The following is a 25,515-nucleotide window of genomic DNA, read 5'->3' as shown; positions in this document are numbered from 1 at the left end:
GTTCCCATCTAATTTTTAGCTGCCCTGATATTTGTAGCTTCTAGGAACTTTTAAAATCAAGTAATTCTTCATCTTTTTTTTTTTCCTTTGTTCTGGTAGCTTTAAAGAACATTGCTAAGGCCTCTAAGAGTTGGTACCTTGAGGCTCTTCAACTGATGATAAATTATTCTAAGAATTAAGTGCCGGTAGTCTGGGATATAAACTGAAAACCTGGGAATCATCCTTTACTTTTTCCCCTATAACCCCTAATATCCAGTCAATTAGTAAAATTACTGGTTTGATTCTAACTATTTTTTTCAATTGATTTCTTCTCCAACTGATCTTTCATCTTCTTCACCAGAGTGTCAATAATTTGTTTTAAAGTATAAATCTCATTATGTTAACTCCCTGTTTCAATAGCTTTCCAATGCTTCAGAATGACATTTATATATATATATATATATATATATATATGTGTGTGTGTATATATATACATATATATGTGTATATATATATATATATATGTATACACACACACACACACACACACACACACACACACACACACACTTATTGGCTTTAGAGAGAGAGGAAGGGAAAAGAGGGAAGGAGAGAGACAGAGACGGAGACATCTATACAAGAGAGAAACATAGATCGGCTGCCTCCTGCATACCCTCTAATGAGGATGTCCAAAACCCGGCCAAGTGCCCTGATCAGCATGACCTTTTGGTGCACGAGATGCTGCTCAACCAACTGAACCACACCTTCCAGGAATGAACGCTTTAATATTTTAACGTGGCATCTTGATGTCCTTCTTGATATAGCACCTTCTCACCCTGACTCTCTTGTCACTGAAAGATTTGTGATTTATGATGGCAATTTGTAATACCTCCTACAACTTTTACCCTTGAATACCTCTTGCTCTTCCTTCTATTGACAGTATTGTCACTCTGCTTTACTTGAATAACTTACTCATCTTTTAATACTGAACTCCGGTTTCACCTGATTTAATTAGTCCTTGTCTTTTGTGCCTCTAGTAACAATTTGTCTGCATCTTTGGAACTTACCATATTATATTAAAACCGTTTTATGACTCTCTTCCCCATTAGACTGTTAATTGCTTTAAGCAAAGGCCATGTCTTATTCATTACTGTGTCTACACAGGTAACTGCTGTACAGTGGAGGCTCAATGAATATTTGTTGAACTGAGTTCAACTCATTGCTGTAATAATAAAGTCTTAGTGAAGCTCCTGAATTAGTGGTTCCTTGATATCATTCAGCTGTGTCATATGCATTTGGGGAACATTTTTAACATTTTGTTGGTTTTTAAGCTTTACTTTGTAAAGAATTATGATTCAATAGATTGGATTAGGGTCTGAGAATAGTATTTTTAAAAATCTCAGTTGATTCTGGTTTGTGAAACATCATAGTAGTATATTAATGTATTATGTCATTGTATTTTATATTATAATTTGTTTAAGCTTATAAGTTACTCTAAAGAATGGATTTTTAAAGTCATTGTCTTTCTTTTTTTTAACATAAGTATAGAAGTATCTTAACATTAAGAGGCTCATTTTTTTAATTAACACTCAACTGAAAAAAGCCTTGATGGTATAAGATTAATTGGTCTTCATTCAACAAATTTAATTATTTTGACAATTGCTTTTCAGTTTTTATTATAATTTTTCAAAATAATTTATAAGCATTTTACTGTGGTTTAAAATTAAACTAAATTGCACAAATCTTAGGTGGACAGCTCAGTGAATTTTTACATATGTATATACCCATGAAACCTACCCAGGTCAAGAGAGAACATTTCTAACCCTCTAACCTTCCCTTATGTTCCTCTCCAGTTAAACACCCTTCCCACCACAACATTACTGCTATTTTGACTTGGATGACCATCAGTTAGTCTTATGAGTAAAACTACTAAAATATTATATGTTATATATATATATATATATATATCTATCTATCTATCTATCTTTTGGTGGATATGTGTACTCATTTCTTTTGGGTTTACACAAGGAATTTCTGGGTTAAGAACAGACTTGTATTTAACTTCAGAAGGTAATGCCAATTTATATTCTATGATAGCAGTTCATAAAGAAAAGCAAGATTAAATTATTTGAAGCGTATGGTGAAATTTGAATATCCTGAAACTTTCTTTTCTAAAGTATTTTGTCAAAAATATACAAAGAGCCGAAACCAGTTTGGCTCAGTGGTAGAGCGTCGGTCTGCAGACTGAAAGGTCCCAGGTTCGATTCTGGTCAAGGGCATGTACATTGGTTGTGGGCACATCCCCGGTGGGGGGTGTGCAAGAGGCAGCTGGTCGATGTTCATCTCTCATCGACGTTTCTAGCTCTCTATCCCTCTCTCCTCCTCTCTGTAAAAAATCAATAAAATATATATTAAAAAAATATATATACAAAGAAAAGTCAACAAGTATTATGTTATAGTTGCCAGTAAGATAATTTTGTTTTAGTCAAATACTTATTTCTATATGCTATTAGGTAACTTTTTTTCTTCTCTCTCTCTCCGTAGGATTGTCTTTCCTGTGGGTTGGCAGGCAGTTGTAGGACTGCAAAATGGGTCTCCGGATTCACTTTGTTGTTGACCCACATGGTTGGTGCTGCATGGGTTTGATTGTCTTTGTCTGGTTATACAATATTGTTATAATTCCCAAAATTGTCCTCTTTCCTCACTATGAAGAAGGACATATTCCAGGCATATTAATAATAAGTAAGTTTCTAGGTCTTTATTTCTTTATATAATTAAAGATTTTCTTCATTGTGAATATTTCTAGAATATAGTGCTACTATATTAATCTTCCTTTTAATATTAGTGCTATTAATACTAAGTTATTTACTGAATTATGGAAATTTTAAAAAATAATGTTCTTTATATACTATTTTGCAGGGTTAGAGAAATAGGTTAGATATCGAACTCTATAAACTATATAAAGATCATTTTATTTTTAAAAAAAGATACAATTGTGTCAATTTGTGTATTTTTAATATTTCTGTTATGTGCTTATTGCAAATGTGTAAAGAGTTTAAGAATGAAGATCGTATACATTAATGAGAATGAAGATTTTTATGATACAGGTGTTCATTATAACACTTTGAACGTCTACATAATTATTTTCTGCTATAGTTCATTGATGATGGATTGCTTATGATTAAATTTGAAATGACGTATTTTACATGTACATGGCATTAACAGTTTCCATATAGATTATGTCATTTTGACCTCACAAGAGCTGTGAGAAATGTAGTTTCTGATATATAAATGATAAAATTGACCAGTGCCATGCAGTCAGCCCTGTAGTTAACACTTGTACTAAATTACCTATTACAGGTGCGGTGCCCTCTCCTCCACCCCATCCTCAAAAAATGCCTATTTTTTTTTTTTTCATTTAAAAGGTTGAATTACGATGAATGAATCTTTTCTCTTACTGTTACTTTACCTAGTTTTTCATTTTAAAAAAGTTCCTAGATTCTTTGTTTTCAAATGAAATATCTTAAAATCTATTGAAAGGAACAATTGAACATTACTAACTCAAAGTAATTTTGAACATAGCCAGTTAAGAATTAATGAAAAGGTTTAATTGTAGGATAGGCTTAAAAATGCTGCTTTAATTTTTTTCAAATTTAGTACATGTACTTAATAGGGAACCCATTCATTTATACCATTGCTTATTGGGAATCTCTATTAGTAAAGAATATGATTTACAACAAGTTTATTGGTTATTATGCAAACTAACATTTAAAAGTGGTGTACTTAAGATAGTCCTCTTGGCAGTATTATTTGATGAACCAAGTGAATTAATCATTTAATTTTTCCATCTTTTGAAAATTATTTATCTGGATAGTATTAATTAAAATATGCAGTTAAACTTTAAATATGCTTGTTCATAAAAATGTTTCTAAGGGTAAGTGACTAATTTTCTTTCTTCTCTTCCCTTTCCCTTTGCCCTTCTGCTACCTTTTACCTCTTCTTTTCCCTTTCTTCCTAGTATTCTATGGCATTGCCATATTTTGTCTGGTGGCCTTAGTAAGGGCCTCAGTAACAGATCCAGGAAGACTCCCTGAGAACCCTAAGATCCCACTTGGAGGTATGGTACTCTTCAGATTTATCAGTTTTACTATTCCAGAATTACTCTTTTTATTAATGTATTTATTGCCTTTAGTATGCATTAGTTATGCATGACATCTATTAAAACTGGCAAGTTTTTGCCGAGACCGGTTTGGCTCAATGGATAGAGCGTCGGCTTGGGGACTGAAGGGACCCGGGTTCGATTCCGGTCAAGGGCATGTACCTTGGCTGCGGGCATATCCCCAGTAGGGGGTGTGCAAGAGGCAGCTGATCGATGACTCTCTCTCATTGATGTTTCTAGCTCTCTATCTCTCTCCCTTCCTCTCTGTACAAAATCAATAAAATAATATATTTAAAAAAAAAAAAAAAAAAAAAAAAAAAAAAAAAAAAAATAAAACTGGCAAGTTTTTTTCTCAGATGTTTCCTTCCTAGAGTTAGTTCTCTGTTTGAAATTGCATATCCCAGCCGCCTCCCATGCCCCCGCCCCTTGCTGCCTCTGTCAGTTTGTGTATTGGTTTGCCTAGATCTGTATGACCTCGGTGAGGGTGAGGATTGTTGTTTCGTTTTCTTCATTTGTTCGGTGCTGTATCCTCAGTGCCTGGAACAGTCTCTGTCACTTAGTAAACACTGGGTAAATATTTGTTGAGTGGTATGTAATTATTTGAGAAATTACATTTTTACTTAATAATAATTTCTTTATGAGAAATTTCATAATTTAAAATATTGGCAACTAGTTAAAATTTTTAAAAAATTGTTTTTAAATGAATACCAAGCAGATTAATATCTGTGGGCCTAATTGAATCATGAAACCACTTTATTACCTTTAGCTATAGACTGTAGCAATGGAGGACACCATCTTGCTGACTATTTGGATATCTGCATTATATCTGGTCCCTTTGACATTAGGCCTATTTTTCTTCACTAAGTTCAGAAGATTTCCTTTTTATCCAATAAAAAAATATGTTAATTTATCATATTTTAATGTTTTTAAAGTCTCTTGGTATCTATCTCATGTCATACAATCTTCAGGGTAATTGTATGAGGTAGGTAGCCTGCGTGATCAGGAGCATAGATTATGCTTTATAGGTCACATGGCAGAATATTACAGAACAGATTTGAGGCACAGATCCTTGTTCCACCAGCTTTTACTATGACTTTAAATACAGATTTAAAAAAATCGTGACCTCCTGGTTCAAAGGTCGATGATCAACCACTGAGCAACGCCGTCTAGGCCCCAGAATTTGATTTTACAAGCTTTTTGGCATGCAGATAAATAGTCATGTGAAATAATTAAATGTATTTTTATATTATTCAAATTATTTACACATGTCTGAAATACAGAAATATTACTTTTGTCACTTTCAAATTTCATGAAATGATTTTATTCAATCTTTTAACTTTTAAAAATAGCTTTATTGAGTATAATTCATATGCAGTATAATTTATCCATTTAAATTATACATTTTAGTGGCTTTTAGTATATTTACAGAGTTATGCAACTGTCGCCAAAGTCAGTCTTAGAACATTTCATCACCAAGCTCTTTCTTAACTAGTAATTTTGACTTTAGTGGGTTTTTTTTGTCATCATTAGAGCTACTTTTTGACATATGGTTAGAGAACAAAATCTTCTAGTTTTAAAAAATATATCATGTTTTAAATTTGTCTAATATTGTTCCTTGAAATTTAACTCACGCTGTTAATGCTGAGGGTCATGTATTCACTCATAGTTTTGCCTTTTTCCTCCCTCCTATATTGTCTTATTTTTTAAATTTTATTTATTTGTTTTCAAAATATATTTTATTGATTTTTATAGAGAGGAAGAGAGAGGGATAGAGAATCAGAAACGTCAATGAGAGAGAATCATCGACCAGAAGCCTCTTGCACCACCCCCACTGGGGATGTGCCCGCAACCCAGGTGCATGCCCTTGACCGGAATCGAACCTGGGACCTTTCAGTCCGCAGACCGACGCTCTACCACTGAGCCAAACTGGTTTCGGCTAGGAATTACTTTTCCTACCACTATGATTTATCAAAAATGTTCTCTTACAAATAATCAAAAAACAAAAAGTGATGCCGTTTACTTATATTAAAATCCTCAGTCATTTGTGGAATTTGTCTTTTTTTCTCTGATTAGATTTAGGATTTGATTTTTCATTTTAAAAAATATATTTATGTGTTTTTAATTTATTTATAGTTATTATAAATTATCAATTGGATTTTCTCTCCCAAAGGTTTTTATTTTATATTTTAAGATGGCTGGTACAATAGTATTGTAGGTAGTTATCAGACATCAGAATATATTAGTCACCAAGGTCCTATTTGCACATGCATACACCTGAAGAAGGAAAGGGAGAAGACCAAGACATGATTTACAGATATGTATAATAGGTTGAAACTATTCTAATAACCTCCTAAACTTATCTGAAAATCTTTTCCAAATCCCCCCCATAAACTTTCCCCAGTGAACTTGTTAATATGAGAAATAAAATGATTTGAGGGTTAGGAATGCAACCTATTTCTCTAATGAGATTATAGGATTATTAATCCATGAAATCAGAATGCACCATTATTCCTTTTTTAGAGCCTTTAGATAACAAAATTTCTAGAAATTTGTTTGAATAAAATTTTGTTTTAATATAATAATTTGGTTATATTTTAGGGTTTTGTCATTGAATTTTATTTATAGCAGTATGTCCCAAACCCAAATACATTGTTTTCTATCCCTTAGTTTGACTCATAATAGTGTCTTATTTTTTTTATAGTATTGAAAATTATAAACATACAAAATCAGACATACATAGAACAGAGCAACAACATTTATGTGAAACACTGGAGACTAGAGGAAAAATTTCTTAGACATATATATTGAAGACTTTCTATAAAATCTCTAAACAGTTGTTGCTAAATTGCAACATTACTCATTTACCTTCATTAAACAGATTTTAATTTCTTTCCCTAGAAAGGGAGTTCTGGGAATTATGTAACAAGTGTAATTTGATGAGACCAAAGCGTTCCCACCACTGCAGCCGCTGCGGCCACTGTGTGAGGAGAATGGATCATCACTGTCCATGGTAAGAAATGAATAACTCACTGTTAGAAAAAACGAGTGAAACTAAATTGTAGTACTTAGCAGGTTAAACAAAAGTTACATGAAATTGATGTAGTTTAAAAACACCTTTTAATAAGCATACATTTTTTATATGGTTTTATGAATTCCGAAAATCATTTCCCCCCCCCACAGAGTTCCTATCTTTTCTAACAAGGAAATATTCTAGTAGAAAGCTAAGAATTAACATGCAGCCACATATGCAAAGGACTGTGGTGGTTATATTAAATGATGCATGTATGTAAAACATTTTGTACAGTGTCTGAGACTTAGAACGTATTTAAACAGTAGCTTTTATTGTTTCTAACTGTAATAAACCGTATACATCCCATTGTTTATATTTCCCTTTCCATTTGTTTAAAGAATAATACATTTCAGGTACCCTAACCTCATTCCTCTCCCTTTAAGCCTTTTTCAGTATTAAATGTTTTAGGTATTAAGATTACATACATGCTAGATGTGTGTGAGTGTAAATCAGCCGATTCTGCTTAATAACCAACGTTTTTGGTCAATAGGGGGCTCTCTTGTAATATTTAAAGAAAATGTTTACTTGAAAAATCGATTTTTTTAAAAAACAAATGCTGTGAGAATTCTGCATTGTATCTCATTTCAAAGCTGTCACAAGAATCTGTGAACAAGATATTGTATTTAAATGTTTTTCTAGCATGGGATAGCTGTATAAATATTTAAACTGCTATAGTATAGCATTCTATAAACATATCTGTATATATCTATGTTTATGTTTGTACATACATGCATACATATATACAGAGTTAAGTGTTTAGCAGGCTTGTTAAATTTATAACTGCTTATATCTAAAGCTGACTCGAGGGAAGAGTTTAGCTTTGTCTAGTAATGCTAATCAACTAAGAGTTTCCATTATTTTTTTGTAACTTATTTTGATAGCACAAGTTATTAGCAAGGTTTTAGTAGAAATGTGTGTTTTACTATAAAATGGTTATTTAAATAGATAAAAAGCACTTTTAGATAAAAGCACTTTGTTACTATATATATTTCATCAATAAGATAGTATAGTTTATAACACAGTTAGTCTTTAAAAATGTGCCTAGAATTTATACAGGTTAATCCTCAAGAGTTTTCTACAATTCAGTGATCTTTTCTAATTATAATAGTAATAGATAATAAAAACTAGGTAACCTGGTAAGTTGTAATCACACTGAAAAACTCAACTTTATATACTTTTTAGAGCAATATTTTTGATTAACTAAAACTATAAATGTTCATATATGGTTAGATATTGATACTTCCATTTAAAATAATGCAATAGTTTAAGCTTAAAAACATAAACAGTGAGTAAGGAAATATTTTGGTACTATAGTGATTAGTGATATTTTTATTTTTATTTTTAAAAATAAAGATTAACTCAGTGACAAAATACAATAAAGTGCTATTTGGCTAAACTTTAGCCTAAACTCGAAGATTGTGGTGAGTTCTCTATTTTTATGCCTCTTGCTTCCAATTTAGTCAACTTCTCAAAATATTGGGAAGAAGAATGGAAGTAGAAAGAGTTGGAGGACAGGAAAAGAGGGTAGACCAGGGGCTTGAATAAATTTAAGGGTTTTCATGAGTTAATTTCCTAATAGAATGTTGTTGAGATACCCAGAGTGAGGGAAACTATACAATGTAAATTGGAAGCAAAGAAAATTTTTGTCATTTTCATAAATGGCGTTGTTCTAACTGCCTAAAGCTTCAGATTTGGAGGACAATTCTCAGGTCACCATAAGATTTTTCTCTGATCTGAATCTGATCACTTTTTCTATGTAGTATAATTGTTACCAAGAGAACTCTTACATATATAAACTAAGAACCTTAGTGCTCCTTAAAGCTCTCTGGTTAAGAAAAATGCCAGTATCAGCAGTTGTTCTCAAATTTAGGGTGACAGGGAGACAGGACAAGGATAAGTCATCTTTCAAGCAGTCTCTATTGAAGAGTACATACATAAACATTTGATAGTCCTGCTGATGAGTAACAAAACACAGGACATTTTCTTAATAACCAAGAATGAGCTCTTAAGTCTAAGGAATGCCTCTGTATAGTTTTCCATTTAGTTCTATATCTGATTTTAAAAAATACTTTAATAGCACACTTTTAAAACACCAATTTAAATTAGGAATTGAACCTATTATATAGTTTTTTAAAAACAGTGCCAGTGCCCTGGCTGGTTTGGCTCAGTGCATAGAGCATTGGTCTAAGGACTGAAGGGTCCCAGGTTCGATTCCTGTCAAGGGCACATGCTTGGGTTTCGGGCTCACTCTCCAGTAGGGGGTGTGTAGGAGGCAGCCAATCAATGATTCTCATCATTGATGTTTCTATCTTTTCCTCTCCCTTCCTCTCTCCAAAATCATTAAAAATATTTACCCCCCAAAAACACACTCACACACACACACACACACACACACAAAAAAAAAAAAAAACAAAAACAAAACAAAAACAAAAACACACACACACAAAAACACACACACACACACACAAAAAAAAAAACCCCACACAGAATAGTACCAGTGTAATACATTGAAATAAAAACATTTGTACATGGTAACTTATAGTTCTGAACTAGGGTTTTCTCCTGGAATTGTAAAATATTTTTAAAATTTGGGCACAATAAATTCTGGTACAATAAAACATTAGCTTGAATTAGCTTTGAAATTTTGGGGATTATGACATTAAATAGTTTTTCATAGTTATGGTTCACTATTGTATTGCTGGAAGTGTAGCTCTAAGAATCTGTAAGTAGTTTTGGATATATGTCTATTTTTAACAATCAAGGATTGCTTTGAAAAGTAAGAAGAATTGTGAATGCTTAATAGTTATGTCAGAGTGGCAGGATTAAGTTATTTTACTTCACATCATTCAAATTGCTCTCGAAGCTAGACTGTCTCACAGAAGAGCACTGTGTAGGAGGAGGTTCTTTTCTCTTCATCACTAACTGTACTTGCTTTGGCAAGTGTCTTAAGTTCTAACTGTACATCTCTGGCGAGTTTAACGCCTTCATTCCTGTTCTCACATCTGCTCTTCCTGCCTCACAGGGTGGTTGTGAGTTAAAGAAGGATCACATATATGGATTTCCTTAGTAAAATACAAAGTGCTTTACAGATGTTATATATTTTCCTATGTACTGTTTGCTTTTAGGTTTGAGTGATGTTAGCCTGTCTCCATGAAGTTACCCATATAAGAAGTTTTTTGTGTTTATTTTTACCAATTCTGAAATTAACATCTTATTAAAGTTTAATTTCTTTTTATTTTTTTTCTTCAGGATTAACAATTGTGTTGGTGAAGATAATCATTGGCTTTTTCTGCAATTGTGTTTCTACACTGAACTTCTTACTTGCTATGCACTGATGTTTTCTTTCTGCCACTATTATTACTTTCTTCCACTAAAAAAGCGTAACTTGGTAAGAAATGTTTATATTCACTAATGTTAGAGCAGTTATAGCATACACTTATCAATATGCTTCCTTTATGTTCAAAAGATTGAAAACAAAAGCAATAAAATTAAACCCCAAATTAATGGATTTTAAGATAGATTGGGATTGAGAAAGTAGACCCGAATTGGACATCACCTTTTAACCAAATCTATTTGTGATTATTAGTGTTGGATGACTTTCTTTAAAAAGCAATTAATAGATCTTTTAATATACTGTATATGTTTTGGTTTAAAATACCTACAATAATGAGAAACAAAGTGAAAAATGTTAATTACTTATTTCTTTTCAAAAATAAAAATAGACATTAATTTTTTTTCAAAAGAATTTTAAATTATTGGGGGGGAAACGTTTCCCCTTAACTTTTTCCCCCCATTTTTTAAATTGAGGTATTATATGTGGATATAGCTTACCAATTGAACAATATATAATATAATAATAGAATTTGTAGGATGCATCAAAAAGTTGTTATAGATATCATTTGAGGAAAGGCAGTACTTTTCTTGCTTTGTAGAGGAAAATACAACATATGTTAACAGTACTTGCCCAAAATAGTGATGGTAGTGGTTGTATTGGCAATAGCAGCAACTGGGAGTTTTAAGTCTTTGACTATATATCAACACTATGCTATGGCTTGTCATTTTAGTTCTCACTCTAATACTCATAACCACTACTTGAGGTGAGTATAGTTTTGTCCACTTTCATAGATGAGGAAGTAGACTAACAGACTTTTAATTAGTAGTTGTTAAAGGCACAAAGCTAAGAAGGGATTATGCAACTAGTTTTAGTTAGAGAGCTGGGATTTGAACCTGATCTTGTGTTTTCTGAATCTTACTTTGTGTGCTTTCTTATAGAGCTGGTTTTTAAGTCTCAGATTGTATGTCATTTAGACTTAGATTGTGGCATGTGAGGAAGAAAGGAGAGGAGAGAGGGGAGAAAGAAAAATCTTGATAGGAAATTTTTCTTTATATTTAAATCTTTTATATTAAAACTATCAAGTTCAGTGGTGGTTCACATAATTAAATTTTGGAATAAAGGAGAGAAGGTCTTTAATTACATAAAATAATGTATATATTTATATTTCTTGTATACATTATTTTATATAATTATAAGGACATTTGTTACTGTTTCTGGGCTGAGATTATGCTTATTAAATATATATATATAGATAGATAGATAGATAGATAGCTTGAGCAATTGAAATTCTATACAAGTAAGTGAAAAAAGTTCAGTAAAGGAACTTTAAATATTGATATTTTCACACTAAGTATTTTGTATATGCCATTACTATATGTAGTTTTAAGAATATTTCGCCTTATTTGTAGAATAATTTCTGATATGATTGGTATTGTATTTAGACTTTGTAAAAGGTTGTGCATAGTTCCTAATAATAACATGTTTTAAATAATTGAGCCGAATAAGGAAAGCATTAAAATAAAATTGCCCAGTAAGATTAAAGTCATAACTTTTTTTTAACAGCAAGAGAGAAAATTTATTGCTGTTAATGAAAAGCTAATATAAATTCTCTAGGAGGGAATGTATTGTATTATCTTGAAGGAATTGGCAAACTATGGGCCTTGGGTTAAATTAGACCTTCCACCTATTTTTTAAAATCATTACTTATTTTATTTCTTTTAGAGAGAAAGGGAGGAAGAAGGGAGAGAAAGAGAGAGGACGATAGGTATGAGTGGAGAGAGTGGGAAATATTGATCAGTTGCCTCCTACATGAACCACAACCAGAGTTAAACCCACAGCCTGGTATGTGCCCTTATGTGGAATCAACCCATGACCTTTGATATAGCACACAATGATCCAGCCGCTGAGCCCACACTGGCCAGGGCAACTATCTGGATCTTTATACTGATTTTGCCAACCTCTTGTACAGGAATGATCTTGGCTTTATAAACAGATATACCTAGGATCAATGCCTGGCATTTCTTCTTATATGTGTAACCGTTGATACATCGTTTAATCTTTTTGAAATTGTAATGTTTTTTTTCTTCCCCCTGAAAAATGTAAATAATTATGAAATTAAATAAGATAACACGTGTATAAAAGAACCTTGTACAATATATAATATGCATTTAATTTATGTTACATTTGATTTTTGTGAAAACTCTCAGATGGAAGGGACAGTTTATTTTTAGACTGTTTGAAACATTGCTGGGATATTTAACACAGACCAAAGAAATTCCAATGCCAAATAAGAATAGAGTGGTAATATTCAATTGAAGGATTAGACATTTGAAATTATAAAAATATAATTTTCTCTCCAAATTAAAGGTAGAAACTCTGGAAAAATTATTACTACCAATTGACATTTTTTAATGGAAAAATTGATCATAGGTGATAATATTTGAGTACTTCAAAATATATTTACCTTATTTTAGATGTTAATCAAAGACTAGCAGCATAGTAAAAGTTTATTAAGAGATTAAAAATCGAGGAGGAAAATATAAAAATTAGTATAAGTTGGGTTTTGAAAATTCAAATCAGATTTTTTTTAAAGCAGTCAGTTATAGAAGCAATACAGGTGATTTTTAATTTCAAGAAATCATAAGAATGTTAACCAATAGGTTTGTCAAATAGAAATCAAATAATTAGCTAGCTCATGTTGGCTGTAAGTAAGCATCTTAAATAATAAACAATAAATTATAAATAGTTCTAGATACTTGACAGAAATAGTAGCGTTGAGAAGGAATTGTTCTCTAGACTAATTATCTTTATTGTATTAAATAGGATGCTTTCATTTACCTTCATATTAGACATAATGAAATTGAAACCCAAAGGGGTTATGTTATGTCATTCTCAAAGTCATATTGAAGAAAAACATCTAGTGTGTTTTAACCTTGTTTATTATATATTCTCTGAATCATGAAGTGATTCATATATTATCAAGTTAGATATATGGAGAACTTTACCATATGTTGCCCAGTATAAGCAAATACAATTTTATTGTACTAAGTTAAATTCATAAGAACAGAATGTTTATTATTGTTGTTTCTAAAGTACTCTAGTTTACTAGAGCAAAGGTAAATTAATTAATTTGGTGAGACCACTTGAGTTCTACTCTCTTAGTCAATTTTAATTATACAATACAGTGTTATGAACTATGGTCCCATGTTTTACATTAGATCCTCAGACCTTACTTATCTTATAGTTAAAGTTTGTACTACCCTTTTAATAACCTCTCCCTATTCTCTGCTGCCCCAGCCCCTGGCGGCCATTTTACTTCCTGTTCCTATGAGTTTGAACTTTTAAAGAAAAGTTTTTTAATTCCACATTTAAGTGATGCCATGAAATATTTGTCTTTGTCTGGCAAATTTCACTTAGCATATAAAATGTCATCAGGTGCATCCATATATGACAAATGTTCTTATTGCTGAATAACACTCCATTGCATTTATATTCCACATCTTCCTTATGTATTCATCTGTTGAACACCTAGGTTGCTTCCATAGTCTGGCTATTTTGATTAATGTTACAGTGAACAGGGGAGTGTAGATATCTCTTTGATATCCTTTGTGTGTGTGTGTGTGTGTGTGTGTGTGTGTGTGTGTGTATCCAGAAGTGGAATTGCTGGATTATGTGGTGGTTCTATGTGTAATTTTTTTGAGGAGTCCCCATACTGTCTTCCATAGTGGCTGCATCAATTTACTTTCCCACCACAGAGTTTTATCATAAATGGATGTTGAATTTCATTAAGTGCTATTTTTGCATCTGTTGAGGTGATTATATGATTTTGTCTTCCTTTTTGTTAATGTTGTAAATCACATTGGTTTGCAGATGTTGAAGCATCTTTGGAATTAAATCCCAGTTGACCATGGTGTATGATTCTTTTAATGTATTGTGGAATTATATTTTTTAGATTTTGGCCTTTCTGTTCATCAGGAATGTTGGCTCTATTTTCTTTTCTTCTGTTATGTAGGCTTGGTATTAGGTAAATACTGGCCTTCCAATATGATTATAGATGTATTCCCTCTTTAATTTTTTTGAAACGTTTGATGAGGATTGGTGTTAATTCTTCTTTAAATGTTTGGTAGAATCGACCCATAAAGCCATCTGCTCCTATACTTTTCTTTTTGGGGAGGTTTTTGATAATTGATTCAGTCTCCTTACTTAGTAATTGTTCTGTTTAACTTTGTTGTTTATGATTTGGTCTTGATGGCTTTTATGTTTCTAGGAACTTATTCATTTCTTCTGTCCAACTATTGGTATATAATTTTCATGGTAGTCTTTTATGATCCTTTGTATTTGTATAGTATCATTTGTAATGTCTCCTTTTTATTTTTTTACTTTGTTTATTTGAGTTCTCTTTTTTATGAGTGGGTGTAGGTAAATGTTTGTCTATTTTGTTTCATCTTTTCAAATAAAAAAAAAAAACCCTGCTTTTATTTCCCTTTATTTTATTCTTATCTTTTAAGTCTCTATTTTTTAAAAATATTTTTTTATTGATTTTTTACAGAGAGGAAGAGAGAGGGATAGAGAATTAGGAATATCAATCAGCTACCTCCTGCACACCTCCTACTGGGGAATGTGTCCACATCCAAATGCATAAACTTGACCGAAATCGAACCTGGGACCTTTCAGTCCGCAGGCCGACACTCTTATCCATTGAGCAAAACCGGTTAGGGCTAAGTCTCTATTTTATTTACTTCTGCTCTTTGTCATTTCTTCCTAACTTCTTTTGGCTTGGTTCTTTTTTTTTTTTTTTTTTTTTTAATTTACTCCTTTTTTTTTTTTTTTTTTTTTTTTTTTTTTTTTGATAAGCAATAGGAGAAAATTCATCTTGATTCAGCCAAGATATATATATAACATTTCTAAAGCTAAATAACAGAGCATTGGTCTTAACCCAGCAGTTCTTTTGATGATGACATTTATTAAATTTATTGAGATTTTGTAAGGAATTATGATTATTGGTTTTTGTTTTCATGAAAGACTAGTTTCAGTTTGTCTTTTCTCTTATACTAATTGTACCAGTTAATTGGATTTTTTTCAATAGATGGAGTTGTACATATGTTGATATATACGCGATTTGATATATATGCTATTTTATTATATTGACAATAAGCTTCAAAACTTTGTATGCCAAATTTGCTGAAGGTGTTAACATCATAGATATTTTTCACTTAAAAGTGTTGAATTTTGTGCCTAAAAAAGAGCATTTGCGGGAAGTTTTAGTTCATTATTTTATTTTGAAGAAAAGTGCTGCTGAAAGTTATCGTACACTTTGGGAAGCTTCTGGTGAACATGTTCCATCTCAAGATACTTGTGAATGCTGCTTTAAAAGTGATAATTTCTATGTGAAAGACAAAGAACGTCCAGAAAAAGTTTGAAGACCAACAATTACAAGCATTAATGGATGAAGATGTGTGTCAAACTCAAAAACAACTTGCAGAAAGATTAAACGTTGTTCAGCAAACAATTTATGATTGTTTACAAGTAATTGGATAGATTTTAAAAGAAGGAAAATAGGTGCCACATCAACTAAATGAAAGACAAATGGAAAATCAAAGTCATCGGTAAAATGTTGCACGAAAGAGTCTTTTTTGCATTGAATTGTGACTGGCAATGAAAAGTGGATTTATTTTGAGAATCCCAAAAGCCCAAATCATGGGTTGATCCAGGTCAACCATCAACATGTACTGCAAGGCCAAATCAATTCAGAAAGAAGACAACGCTCTGCGTTTGGTGGGATCAGGAAGGTATGCTGTATTATGAGCTTCTAAAAGCAGATAAAACCGTTAATACTGATCCCTACCAACGACATATAATCAGTTTGAACCATGCTTTGATCATGAAATGACCAGAATGTGCCAGAAGATGGCAAAGTAATTTTGCTTCATGATGACACACCATCACACACTTCAAAACCAGTTAAACACACATTGAAAGATCTTGCCTGGGAAGTATTAACCCACCCGCTGTATTCACCAGACATTGCTCCTTCAGATTACCACTTGTTATTTTGTTTTTAATTTATTGATTTTTTACAGAGAGGAAGGGAGAGAGATAGAGAGCTAGAAACGTTGATGAGAGAGAAACATCGACCAGCTGCCTCTTGCACACCAACGTACATGCCCTTGACCGGAATCGAACCTGGGACCCTTCAGTCTGCAGACCGACGCTCTACCACTGAGCCAAACCGGTTTCGGCAGATTACCACTTGTTTTGATCGATGGCACACACAGTTTCTGAGCAGCACTTCAAAACATAGGAAGAAGTGGGAAACTGGGTCTCTGAATGGTTTGCCTCAAAACAAGAAAAGTTCTATTGGGATGGTATCTACAAATTACCTGAAAGATGGGGCAATGTGTAGCTAGTGATAGACATTACTTTGAGTAAAGCACTTTTGATGTTTCTCTTGAAATTATCATGTTTTCTTTGATTACAAAATCCACCATTATTAACCGGTACACCTATGAAGTCCTTCAGGAGTCTCAGTTAAAAAACTTAGGTGTTTAATGTGGGTGGTGCCTTCTTATTTTCCCAGCTCTGTGATAGTGCAGTGAGCTCTGAGCCTCCATTTTTACTCCATCTTTCATAAGTACTACTTATGAATTGCCAAGTGCTTTAAGGTAATAAAGCAGTGCAGAATGTATGAATCACCTTAATGCATTTTCACTCTCTCTGGGATCTTGGCCCCTTAAGGCCAAGTGAGTTTGGCTATTTTCCAGTGTCTTCAGTCAAGCAGTTTATTTTTCAGTAGATTTTATCTGGCTTTTAGTACTGTTCTTATTGGGAGGGTGAGTCTCATATAATCTCTTCCCTCATAGGTGTCATTGGCACTAGCATTTTGTTTAAACGTTTCTTCCCAAGAGATTCTAATCAGTGCTGCCTAACTTTGCAACTCCAGGAGGCAAGACTCAGCCAGAGTCTGTCAATAGTCCCCTGGGGAGTGGAGCAGTGCTTCTCTGGCTGTCAGGGTTGAGAGCTGTTTTGCTGTAGGGAATGAGACTGAGATGGACTTTATAGTATAGATAGAGGTTAACCAGATGGAGACATGAAGGAAGTTGTTGCTGGATAAGGGAACAATAAAAGGCTGTGAGACAGTAACTGGAATAACTGGTTTTAAGGTCAGATCTACTCTAAAGTACTGTTGTAAATATTTCTAAGACTAAATAATAGAACGTTGTGTTCATAGTATCAGTTCTTTTGAGGATGGCATTTATTGTATTTATATAAAGGTGGCAAGAAATTATCAGTAATTTCAATACAAACCTCTCCCTTAACTTGTTTAAAAACTTTTTTAAAATATACTTTTATTGATTTTTTACAGAGAGGAAGGGAGAGGGATAGAGAGTCAGAAACATCGATGGGAAATAAACATCGATCAGCTGCCTCTTGCACATCCCTTTGGGGTGTGCCTGCAACCAAGGTACATGCCCTTGACTGGAATCGAACCTGGGACTCTTCAGGGACCTTTCAGTCCGCAGGCCGATGTTCTATCCACTGAGCCAAACCAGTTAGGGCACCATTAACATTTTAAAAATAAATTTTTAGCTCTAGCCAGTATGGCTCAGTAGATAGAGCAAAAACCTTTAGATCAAAGAGACCAGGGTTCTATTCCAGTCAAGGGCACGTACCTCGGTTGCAGGTTTATCCCCTGCCTGGGTCCTGTTCAAAGCTTGTTCAGGAAGCAGCCAATCAATGTATTTCTCTCACATTGGTGTTTCTTTCCCTCTTTTTTTACACTCTCCCTAAAAATCAATGGAAAAATATCCTCTGGTGAGGATTAAAGAATAAAAATAATAAAATAAAATAAATTTTTATATTGGAATAGTCTTCAAATAATCCTGCCCCATACACTTTTTTTCTGAGTCATTGCTTGTGTCTCTGTCATTTTTTCTATGAAACAACCAAAATACTGTATCCAGCCTTTGCTTTGTTTGTAAAGCTGGCTTAGTGTTAGAAATCTTATTCTCCTCGTTACTCTCTTCATTATTTGGGATATGACATAAAGATCCCCTATTTCCCTAGCTATCTTTGGAGATTGTATTAATGATTACTATACATCTTTCTTGTGGCAGTAATGGCACAGTTGAAGCATGCCGTAGATTGGTACCCTGTGTTTTTCCGTCAGCCAGGGAAGAGAAAGCTTCCATCCACATTTTTCTTTATGCCCTCTCAGGCAGGTAGATGGCAGCATAGCATCTTCTGTAGCCCATCTCTCAATTCCAAACCAGAGTGCTTCTCCTCTGATGGGAAAAGAAAGTGTTAACTCAGATCTTACTTTTGTTTTAAGGTGAACATGTTTATTCATTAAACAAAAGAAAAAATGAATTGCCCTGTAACCTTTGTTGTAATGACACTTAACCTGTATTCAGTAGAAAACTGGTACATTCTGGTTAGGCTCCGGGGAAAGAGAAAGTTGAAAGAAAGCAGGCTGTTCACAGGCTCTGGGAAAGGCGTGGCTGGGACCCTGGATTTTCTTCTGGGTTTCTCCTCTAGGCACTTCTTTTCAGGCGAGTTCTTTCTAGGCTGCATTGTTTTAATTGCTTTGCAGCTGCCCCACTGTTTGTTTTTAGAGTAACTTCATGCTTTTTAAGATTTTTTTTTTCCTCAATATGTACTTTTAAAATATCCACCTATCATGGATTTTTAAGGATATATGTGTTTTCGCCATGTGAAGTTTTGAGGAAATATACCCTTTAATGATGGAAGGAGGTAGTGGCAGGTATTGAGATAAGGAATTTTATTCATCATGAATCAATGCTCAAAATAAGAATTTATTTTAAAGCTGTAAATATTTACATTCTGTCTTCTAAAAGAAGACAAATCTAAGGAGAATCAGTATTACTATTTTCTTTATAAATAGTACCTTAAAAATATGTCAAAACTCTCAATAATAGGACAAAAATTCATTCATATCTACAAAAATTTCAGAAACTTAAGGTATAGTTGTCTTTCTAAATAAATGGGATAAATTAAATATTTTTTGTTAGAATCACAGACTCTAAAATCAATAAAGAGTATAAGCTTTGAGATAATTTGGAAAACTTTTTTAGATAATAAGTGTTCAATTAGTTTGACCATCATTTGAATGTGTAATGCCTATATAATGTTAAATTTTACAACCTTTCCTGAAACAATGTCTTGCTTAGTTATTAGGAAGAAACTCATTTTGAAGATTTCAGAAACCTGAATGTGATTTAGCATTTTCAATAAATCAAAGAGATAGATATTAAAGAAATGAATTTTCTTTTATCAAGGTCCATATTTGATTATTTTTCACATAGTTATTTTAAATGTTTATAAGCAAGTGCCTGCTCTCTTGATATATTTTAAATTATTATAGTATATTCCACTTTATTGCATTCAAATTGTTTACCAAAACTAATTTAGAAATTTAAGATTTTTTGTTTGTTTTTGTTTTTTTCTCAACCAGAGAATATTTTTCCTTTGATTTTTTTAAACGAGTGGAAGAGAGAGGAAAAGACAGAGATAAATATCTATGTGAGAGAAACATATCAATTGCTTGCCTTTTGCACGAGCCCCAACCAGGGCTTAGGCCAGGGAGGAGCCTGCAACCAATGTATGTGCTCTTAACCAGAACCAAACCTGTGACCCTTCGGTCCACAGGCTGATGCTCTTTCCACTGAGCCTAAGGCTAAATTGGCTAAGGCTAAAGTTGTTTTTTGTTGTTGTTGTTTTTTTTTAATGACAGACCCAAACCATGAGATGAATTTGTTGTTAATCCTCAACTGAAGATATTTTTTTTTCATTGATTATTATTATTATTTTTAGAGAAAGTGGAAGGGAGGGAACACAAGAGAAATATTGATGTGAGAGAGACACATCAATTGGTTGCCTACTTTAAGCACCCCAATCCGGCTTGGGAACAAACCCACAAGCCAGGTACATGCCCTTGACTGGGAATTGAACTCTTGACCCTTCGGTGCATAGGGCCAGTGCTCCATCACTGAGCCAGACTGGCCAGGGCAGACATTTATTGCTTTTTAATTAAATATGAAGGAAAGTATCACTATACTTAAAGAATATACTTTCTAAAATTCATTAATTAATGTGTTGTTCCATAACTATTTCATTAGGCACATATTTCAGAATTTTTACCTTATGTTATTCTAGATTTGTAAGCCTTTGATGAGTGAATAGTGCCAACTTATTTAAAATATTCCTGAGAGGATAAGTAGTAGGTTCATGTAAATGATTGAGATTCAAAGAGGTTCAATAATTTGTTTAATCAGAGAATTTTCACTAGTCAGAGGTGTTATGTAGGCCCATTTCCCCCCCCCCCCCCCCTAAGTTTCTGTTCTTCAGTTGTACCAAGTTGCTATTCCACTTTTTGCATTTTCCCTTGGGTAACTTTTTTACTTATATTATTGTAAATTTTCCTTAAAAAAAAAAAAAAAGAAAAGAAAATGCTCAAGCAGCACAAAATCTGTGCTTCAGAGAAAGCTTCTGATTGCCAAATTTATACTTTACTGCTTTCATTTATTGAGGTGACCAATTTTTACTACTTTATCTAATACAAAGATAAACTTTATAAGATAAAAATTTTATAAAGGCATTTTAGTAGGTTAAAAATATTTTTAAAATATGTACCTGCTGGCAATCACATATTATAGGCAATACTGTCTCTCCACATGTGAAAATGAGATTTTTAAAAAGAAGTAATTGTGGCTGTTAGTGTCAAGATTATGCAACTAACCATTTATGACATACCATTTCAGTTCTAAAGTTACATTTTTTCAATTGTTTTTAGGTGAAATAGATTCAGATAATTTCTAATTGATTATCTTATACCAACTTTTATGTGAGGTTCAAAAACTAATATAATAACTGCATTTAATATTATGGGGAGAGTGACAGAAGGAGGAAGGAAGGGAGAGAATTTCAATAAAGGACATGCTGCCAATATTCAAGAGGAAAATAAATAATGTTTATTTAGCAGAACAGCCAGCTTTTCTTCTAGGAAGATACATTATTGTTATTCCAATGAGCTCATATCTAATGGTGTTGCTAGGGATTTGATGTCAGATATTATTTGCCTAGTTTTTTGGCAAATAAAGAATAGAAATAGCTAGATAAATCCCTTTATAATTTATTTTAATATTTTATATAATCAATCTTAATGTATACTGAATATTTCTGTTATTTATTGCTATTTATAAAAATATTTTAGGCTTTACTCAGTAACCTTTGGGTGTTTTTTTTCTCTCTCTCTTTTTTTGGTATCTAAGGTCAATTATTCATTGTGTCTCTTTATTATTTATTTATTTATTTAAAAATATATATTTTATTGATTTTTTTTTTTTACAGAGAGAGAGAGAGAGAGGGACAGAGCGTTAGAAACATGGATGGGAGAGAAACATCGATCAGCTGCCTCTTGCACACCCCCTACTGGGGATGTGCCTGCAACCAAGGTACATGCCTTTGACTGGAATCGAACCTGGGACCCTTCAGTCCGCAGGCCAATGCTCTATCCACTGAGCCAAACCGGTTTCGGCCATTGTGTTACTTTAGAATGGCTATGATTACTGAAATATGTAGTTAACATTTTGGATTTTTGACAAGAGTAGGCAAGAATAGCCAAGAATGGTTTGGCTTTAAGATGAATATGAAATGAAAGTTATTTTTAACACTAGTATGAAGTTACTTTAGCTTTTTGTTAATGTATCCTGAAATGCTAGTGAGATTGTCCCTTGGTAACATTTTTTTTTTTTGGGGGGGGGGTCCTTGGGAAGAATAAGGTCAGATACATAATTATTTTATATTTGTAAGGGAAAACAGTATAAGGATACCCTGTTGTTCAAACAATTGCCAATTCTATGTTTCAATATATGTCTGTGCTTTTAGTGACAAATAGAACACAGAAACCTTATAATAAATGAAGACATTGATCCCACTAAGCCCCCTATCACCATTGTTAATAAACATAGTGCTAAGAATTCTAGCAAGTGAAGTGAGGCAAGAGAAAATAAGAAAAAACCTGTAACTTCTGAAAGAAATAAAACTCTCATTACTCTTAGATGATATGATTATATAAATGATTTATCCTTAGATCTTCTTGGATTTTTTTTTTTTTTAGAATATTTTAAGAAGTGTGACTACAAATCAGTATTTAAAAAATTCTATTTCTGTGTGCTAATATGTACTTCTTTAGAAAATGAAATTAATGGGAAGACTATCTATATAAAAGCCTAAGCAACCGGAACACTGGAATGACCAGAATGACCAGAACAACTGGTCACTGTGACGCACACTGACCACCATGGGGCAGACACTCAACACAGAAGTTTCCCCCTGGTGGTTGGTGCTCTCCAACAGACAACGCCCTCTGACGCCTGCCCCGGCCAGCAGGCCCCGGCCAGCAGCTGGCAGCTGATGGGAAGGCCCCAGCTGGCAGCCAAAAGGCCCTTCCTGGCCCTGCTCACAGGCCAGACCTAGGGACCCACCTGTGCACGAATTTCATGCACTGGGCCTCTAGTTTATAATAGAGTTAAGAAACAGGAAGTTCCTGAAATAATTCTGACAGAAAAAGTACAAGACGTCTAGGGGGAATTGTGAAGCTCCATGCAGATAATTTTTTTTGTGTGCAACAGAAATTCACCTCCTCACAGTTTTAGAGGCGGAAAGTCCAAGATCCAGGTGTCAGCAGGCTTGGTTTCTCTGGAGGCCTTTCACCTCGGCTTATAGATGGCCACCAGGTCTCTGTGTCCTCACATAGTCTTTCCTCTGTGCACGTGCATTCCTGGTGTCTCTATTTCTAAATTTCCTCTTATAAGGCACCAGTCAGATTGGATTAATGCTTACCTTAAATGCCTCATTTTAACTTAGTCGTCACTTTAAAGGCCATGTCTCCAAATATAATGACATTCTGAATTGTGTTAGGAGAGACACAATTCAGCCACAACACTGATTATGTAGTAAAGATCTTGAATAGTAAATGGGTTTTTGTGATTTTGGATAAGTTTTCCCAAGCCAATTTTTGCTTTAAAAAAGTCATATCTAAAAAACAACAAGTAAGATGGAAGTAACAGGTGCTGTGCTCTGGAGAACTGTGCTAATAGACTCACACTATGGCCATATATGTGGCCAAATATGGAACACAAAAGAACAATTTCAAATAAAAGTATTTTTTAATAAATATTCTTAAATATAAGTGTATAACCAAATGAATAAATGACAGTATACACAGAAATTTTAGTCTCATCTTTATCCCTACACTTATAAATTCTTGTTGGCAAAAAAAATTTTTAAGCCTATTTCACTGGGAGAAGAGAAGGTGCATTTTATTTGGTCATATATTATATTTTTATTACAGTAAGCTCTATAGTAACACAGTTTTTGTATTCCTAAAGTCCACTCCAGTGTGTAAAATCATTCAGTGAAAACCATAGTGCTTACCGGAAATTGAAGGCACAACACTCAAAAACATTGTCAGTGACACTTAAAAGCATAGGAACCTAATAGAAACAGCAATATATTTTTATACTTGGTAAATACTTAAGAGATACATAAATACTTAAGAGATACATAATGAACATGGCACTTTACCCTAAAAGTCACCCAAAGTTTTCTTGGAGAAGTGGGCATTGGAAAGGTAGCAGTGTGTGAGCTGTGAAGTGAAGAGAGTCACCTGAAATGGGAGGGGAAGTTGTAATAACAGATTTAGATGAGAGTGGCTCAGGGTAAACTGAGGTAGCTGGTAAGGGACTGGAGGTATGTGTGTGTTTTGTGTATTTCTTTATGGCTTGCTTTAGCTGGCTGTAGTTTTTTTTTGTGTTTACCTAGGGTTTCTACAGGTAAAAATCATGAATAAGCAAACACAAATGCTTGCTGTGCTCAAATTATTGCTTAATCATGTTGGAATATATTTGTGTTTCCAAATAGCAGAACTTGTTAGATGTAATTAAAAAAAAAATCATTTGTTGCTACATCTTGTTCCCTTTACATGTTTGTAAGGATTCTGCCTGGGCTCTTTTTATTGAGCTTTTGAAATGACTGTCTAATATAATACACATACCACATTAAGTGTCTTGGTGTATTTTAAGTTTTTCCAGGCTAATGAATTGAGTAACTTGGGAATGGAATCAGATTTTTGCTTAACTCTGGTGGGTAATCACTGTGATACACAGGAAAACATCAGTTCTTTTGTTTCAAGCAAGTGCATATGTTCAGTGGCCTCCTGGCTTTCATTATTGCTACCAGAATACCTTTAAACCATAACCTGAACTAATATTATAAAAGTGTGTGGTTGGTAATGTTTGGGGGATCCTTCCCGTTCGTTTCTTGCTTTTATTCACTGTGGCCGTTTTATATCAAAGTTTAGCAATAATGGGTTCCCTGGTTTAAGTCTTGTTCTTTCATTCTCTCTCACTCCTCTTGTAGATCTGGTTGGTAACAGTGAGGGCACATGAAATGCTACTCCCTCATTTTCTTGTTTTTTTGTGTGTGTGGTTGTGCTGGGTTTTTTTTGTTTGTTTTTTTGTGTGTGTTTTTGTTTTGTTTTGTTTTGTTTTTGGTAACTTTTAAGACCCTTACGTTGATGCTTGAACCAAAAAATCGCCTTTATTTCACAGCATTTCCATTTCCCTTCCCATCTAGGCATTTCTTTGTTTTCTTAGTCCTCTGTGCATGCATTCCTCTTATAGTATATTAGAGGCCCTATGCACGAAATTCCCTGGCTGCTGGCACCAGCTTCCCTCTTGGCACCTGAGAATCGGGCTTCCCTCACAGCCCCAGCTTCTCCGGGAAGGTCCTCTGGAAGGACATCCGGTCTAATCAGCATATTACCCTTTTATTATTATTATAGATCATACTGTGTTTTTGCAAAGTTGGGCTCTCTCTCTGAATAAACTGCATATTTCTTGAGGGCATGGACCATATTTTTATCTTTTCTATATAGCAGAGTATTTGTAATGC

The 25,515-nt window shown here is 33.5% G+C and overlaps 1 protein-coding gene across 5 annotated transcripts in view; it reads left to right on the top strand.

Moving 5' to 3' along the window:
* ZDHHC21 (zinc finger DHHC-type palmitoyltransferase 21) overlaps positions 1–25,515 on the top strand; it is a 48,778-nt gene that overhangs the window by 9,727 nt on the left and 13,536 nt on the right. For 3 of the 5 annotated variants that reach the window (XM_045580246.1, XM_036434091.2, XM_036434092.2), the window contains 4 exons: positions 2,524–2,721; positions 3,998–4,096; positions 7,037–7,148; positions 10,458–10,596. In XM_045580246.1, coding sequence (XP_045436202.1) covers positions 2,568–2,721; positions 3,998–4,096; positions 7,037–7,148; positions 10,458–10,596 — 504 coding nt within the window. In that variant the 5' untranslated portion in view covers positions 2,524–2,567. The remainder of the gene's footprint in view (positions 1–2,523; positions 2,722–3,997; positions 4,097–7,036; positions 7,149–10,457; positions 10,597–25,515) is intronic. The other 2 variants (XM_045580247.1, XM_036434093.2) reach the window with 2 other exon arrangements.

This window comes from Pipistrellus kuhlii, unplaced genomic scaffold, assembly GCF_014108245.1.
Source record: "Pipistrellus kuhlii isolate mPipKuh1 unplaced genomic scaffold, mPipKuh1.p scaffold_m20_p_12, whole genome shotgun sequence".
Taxonomy (NCBI): Eukaryota; Metazoa; Chordata; class Mammalia; order Chiroptera; family Vespertilionidae; genus Pipistrellus; species Pipistrellus kuhlii.
Note: the sequence above shows the minus strand (reverse complement) of the source record. Positions and strands in the feature narration are given on the sequence as shown.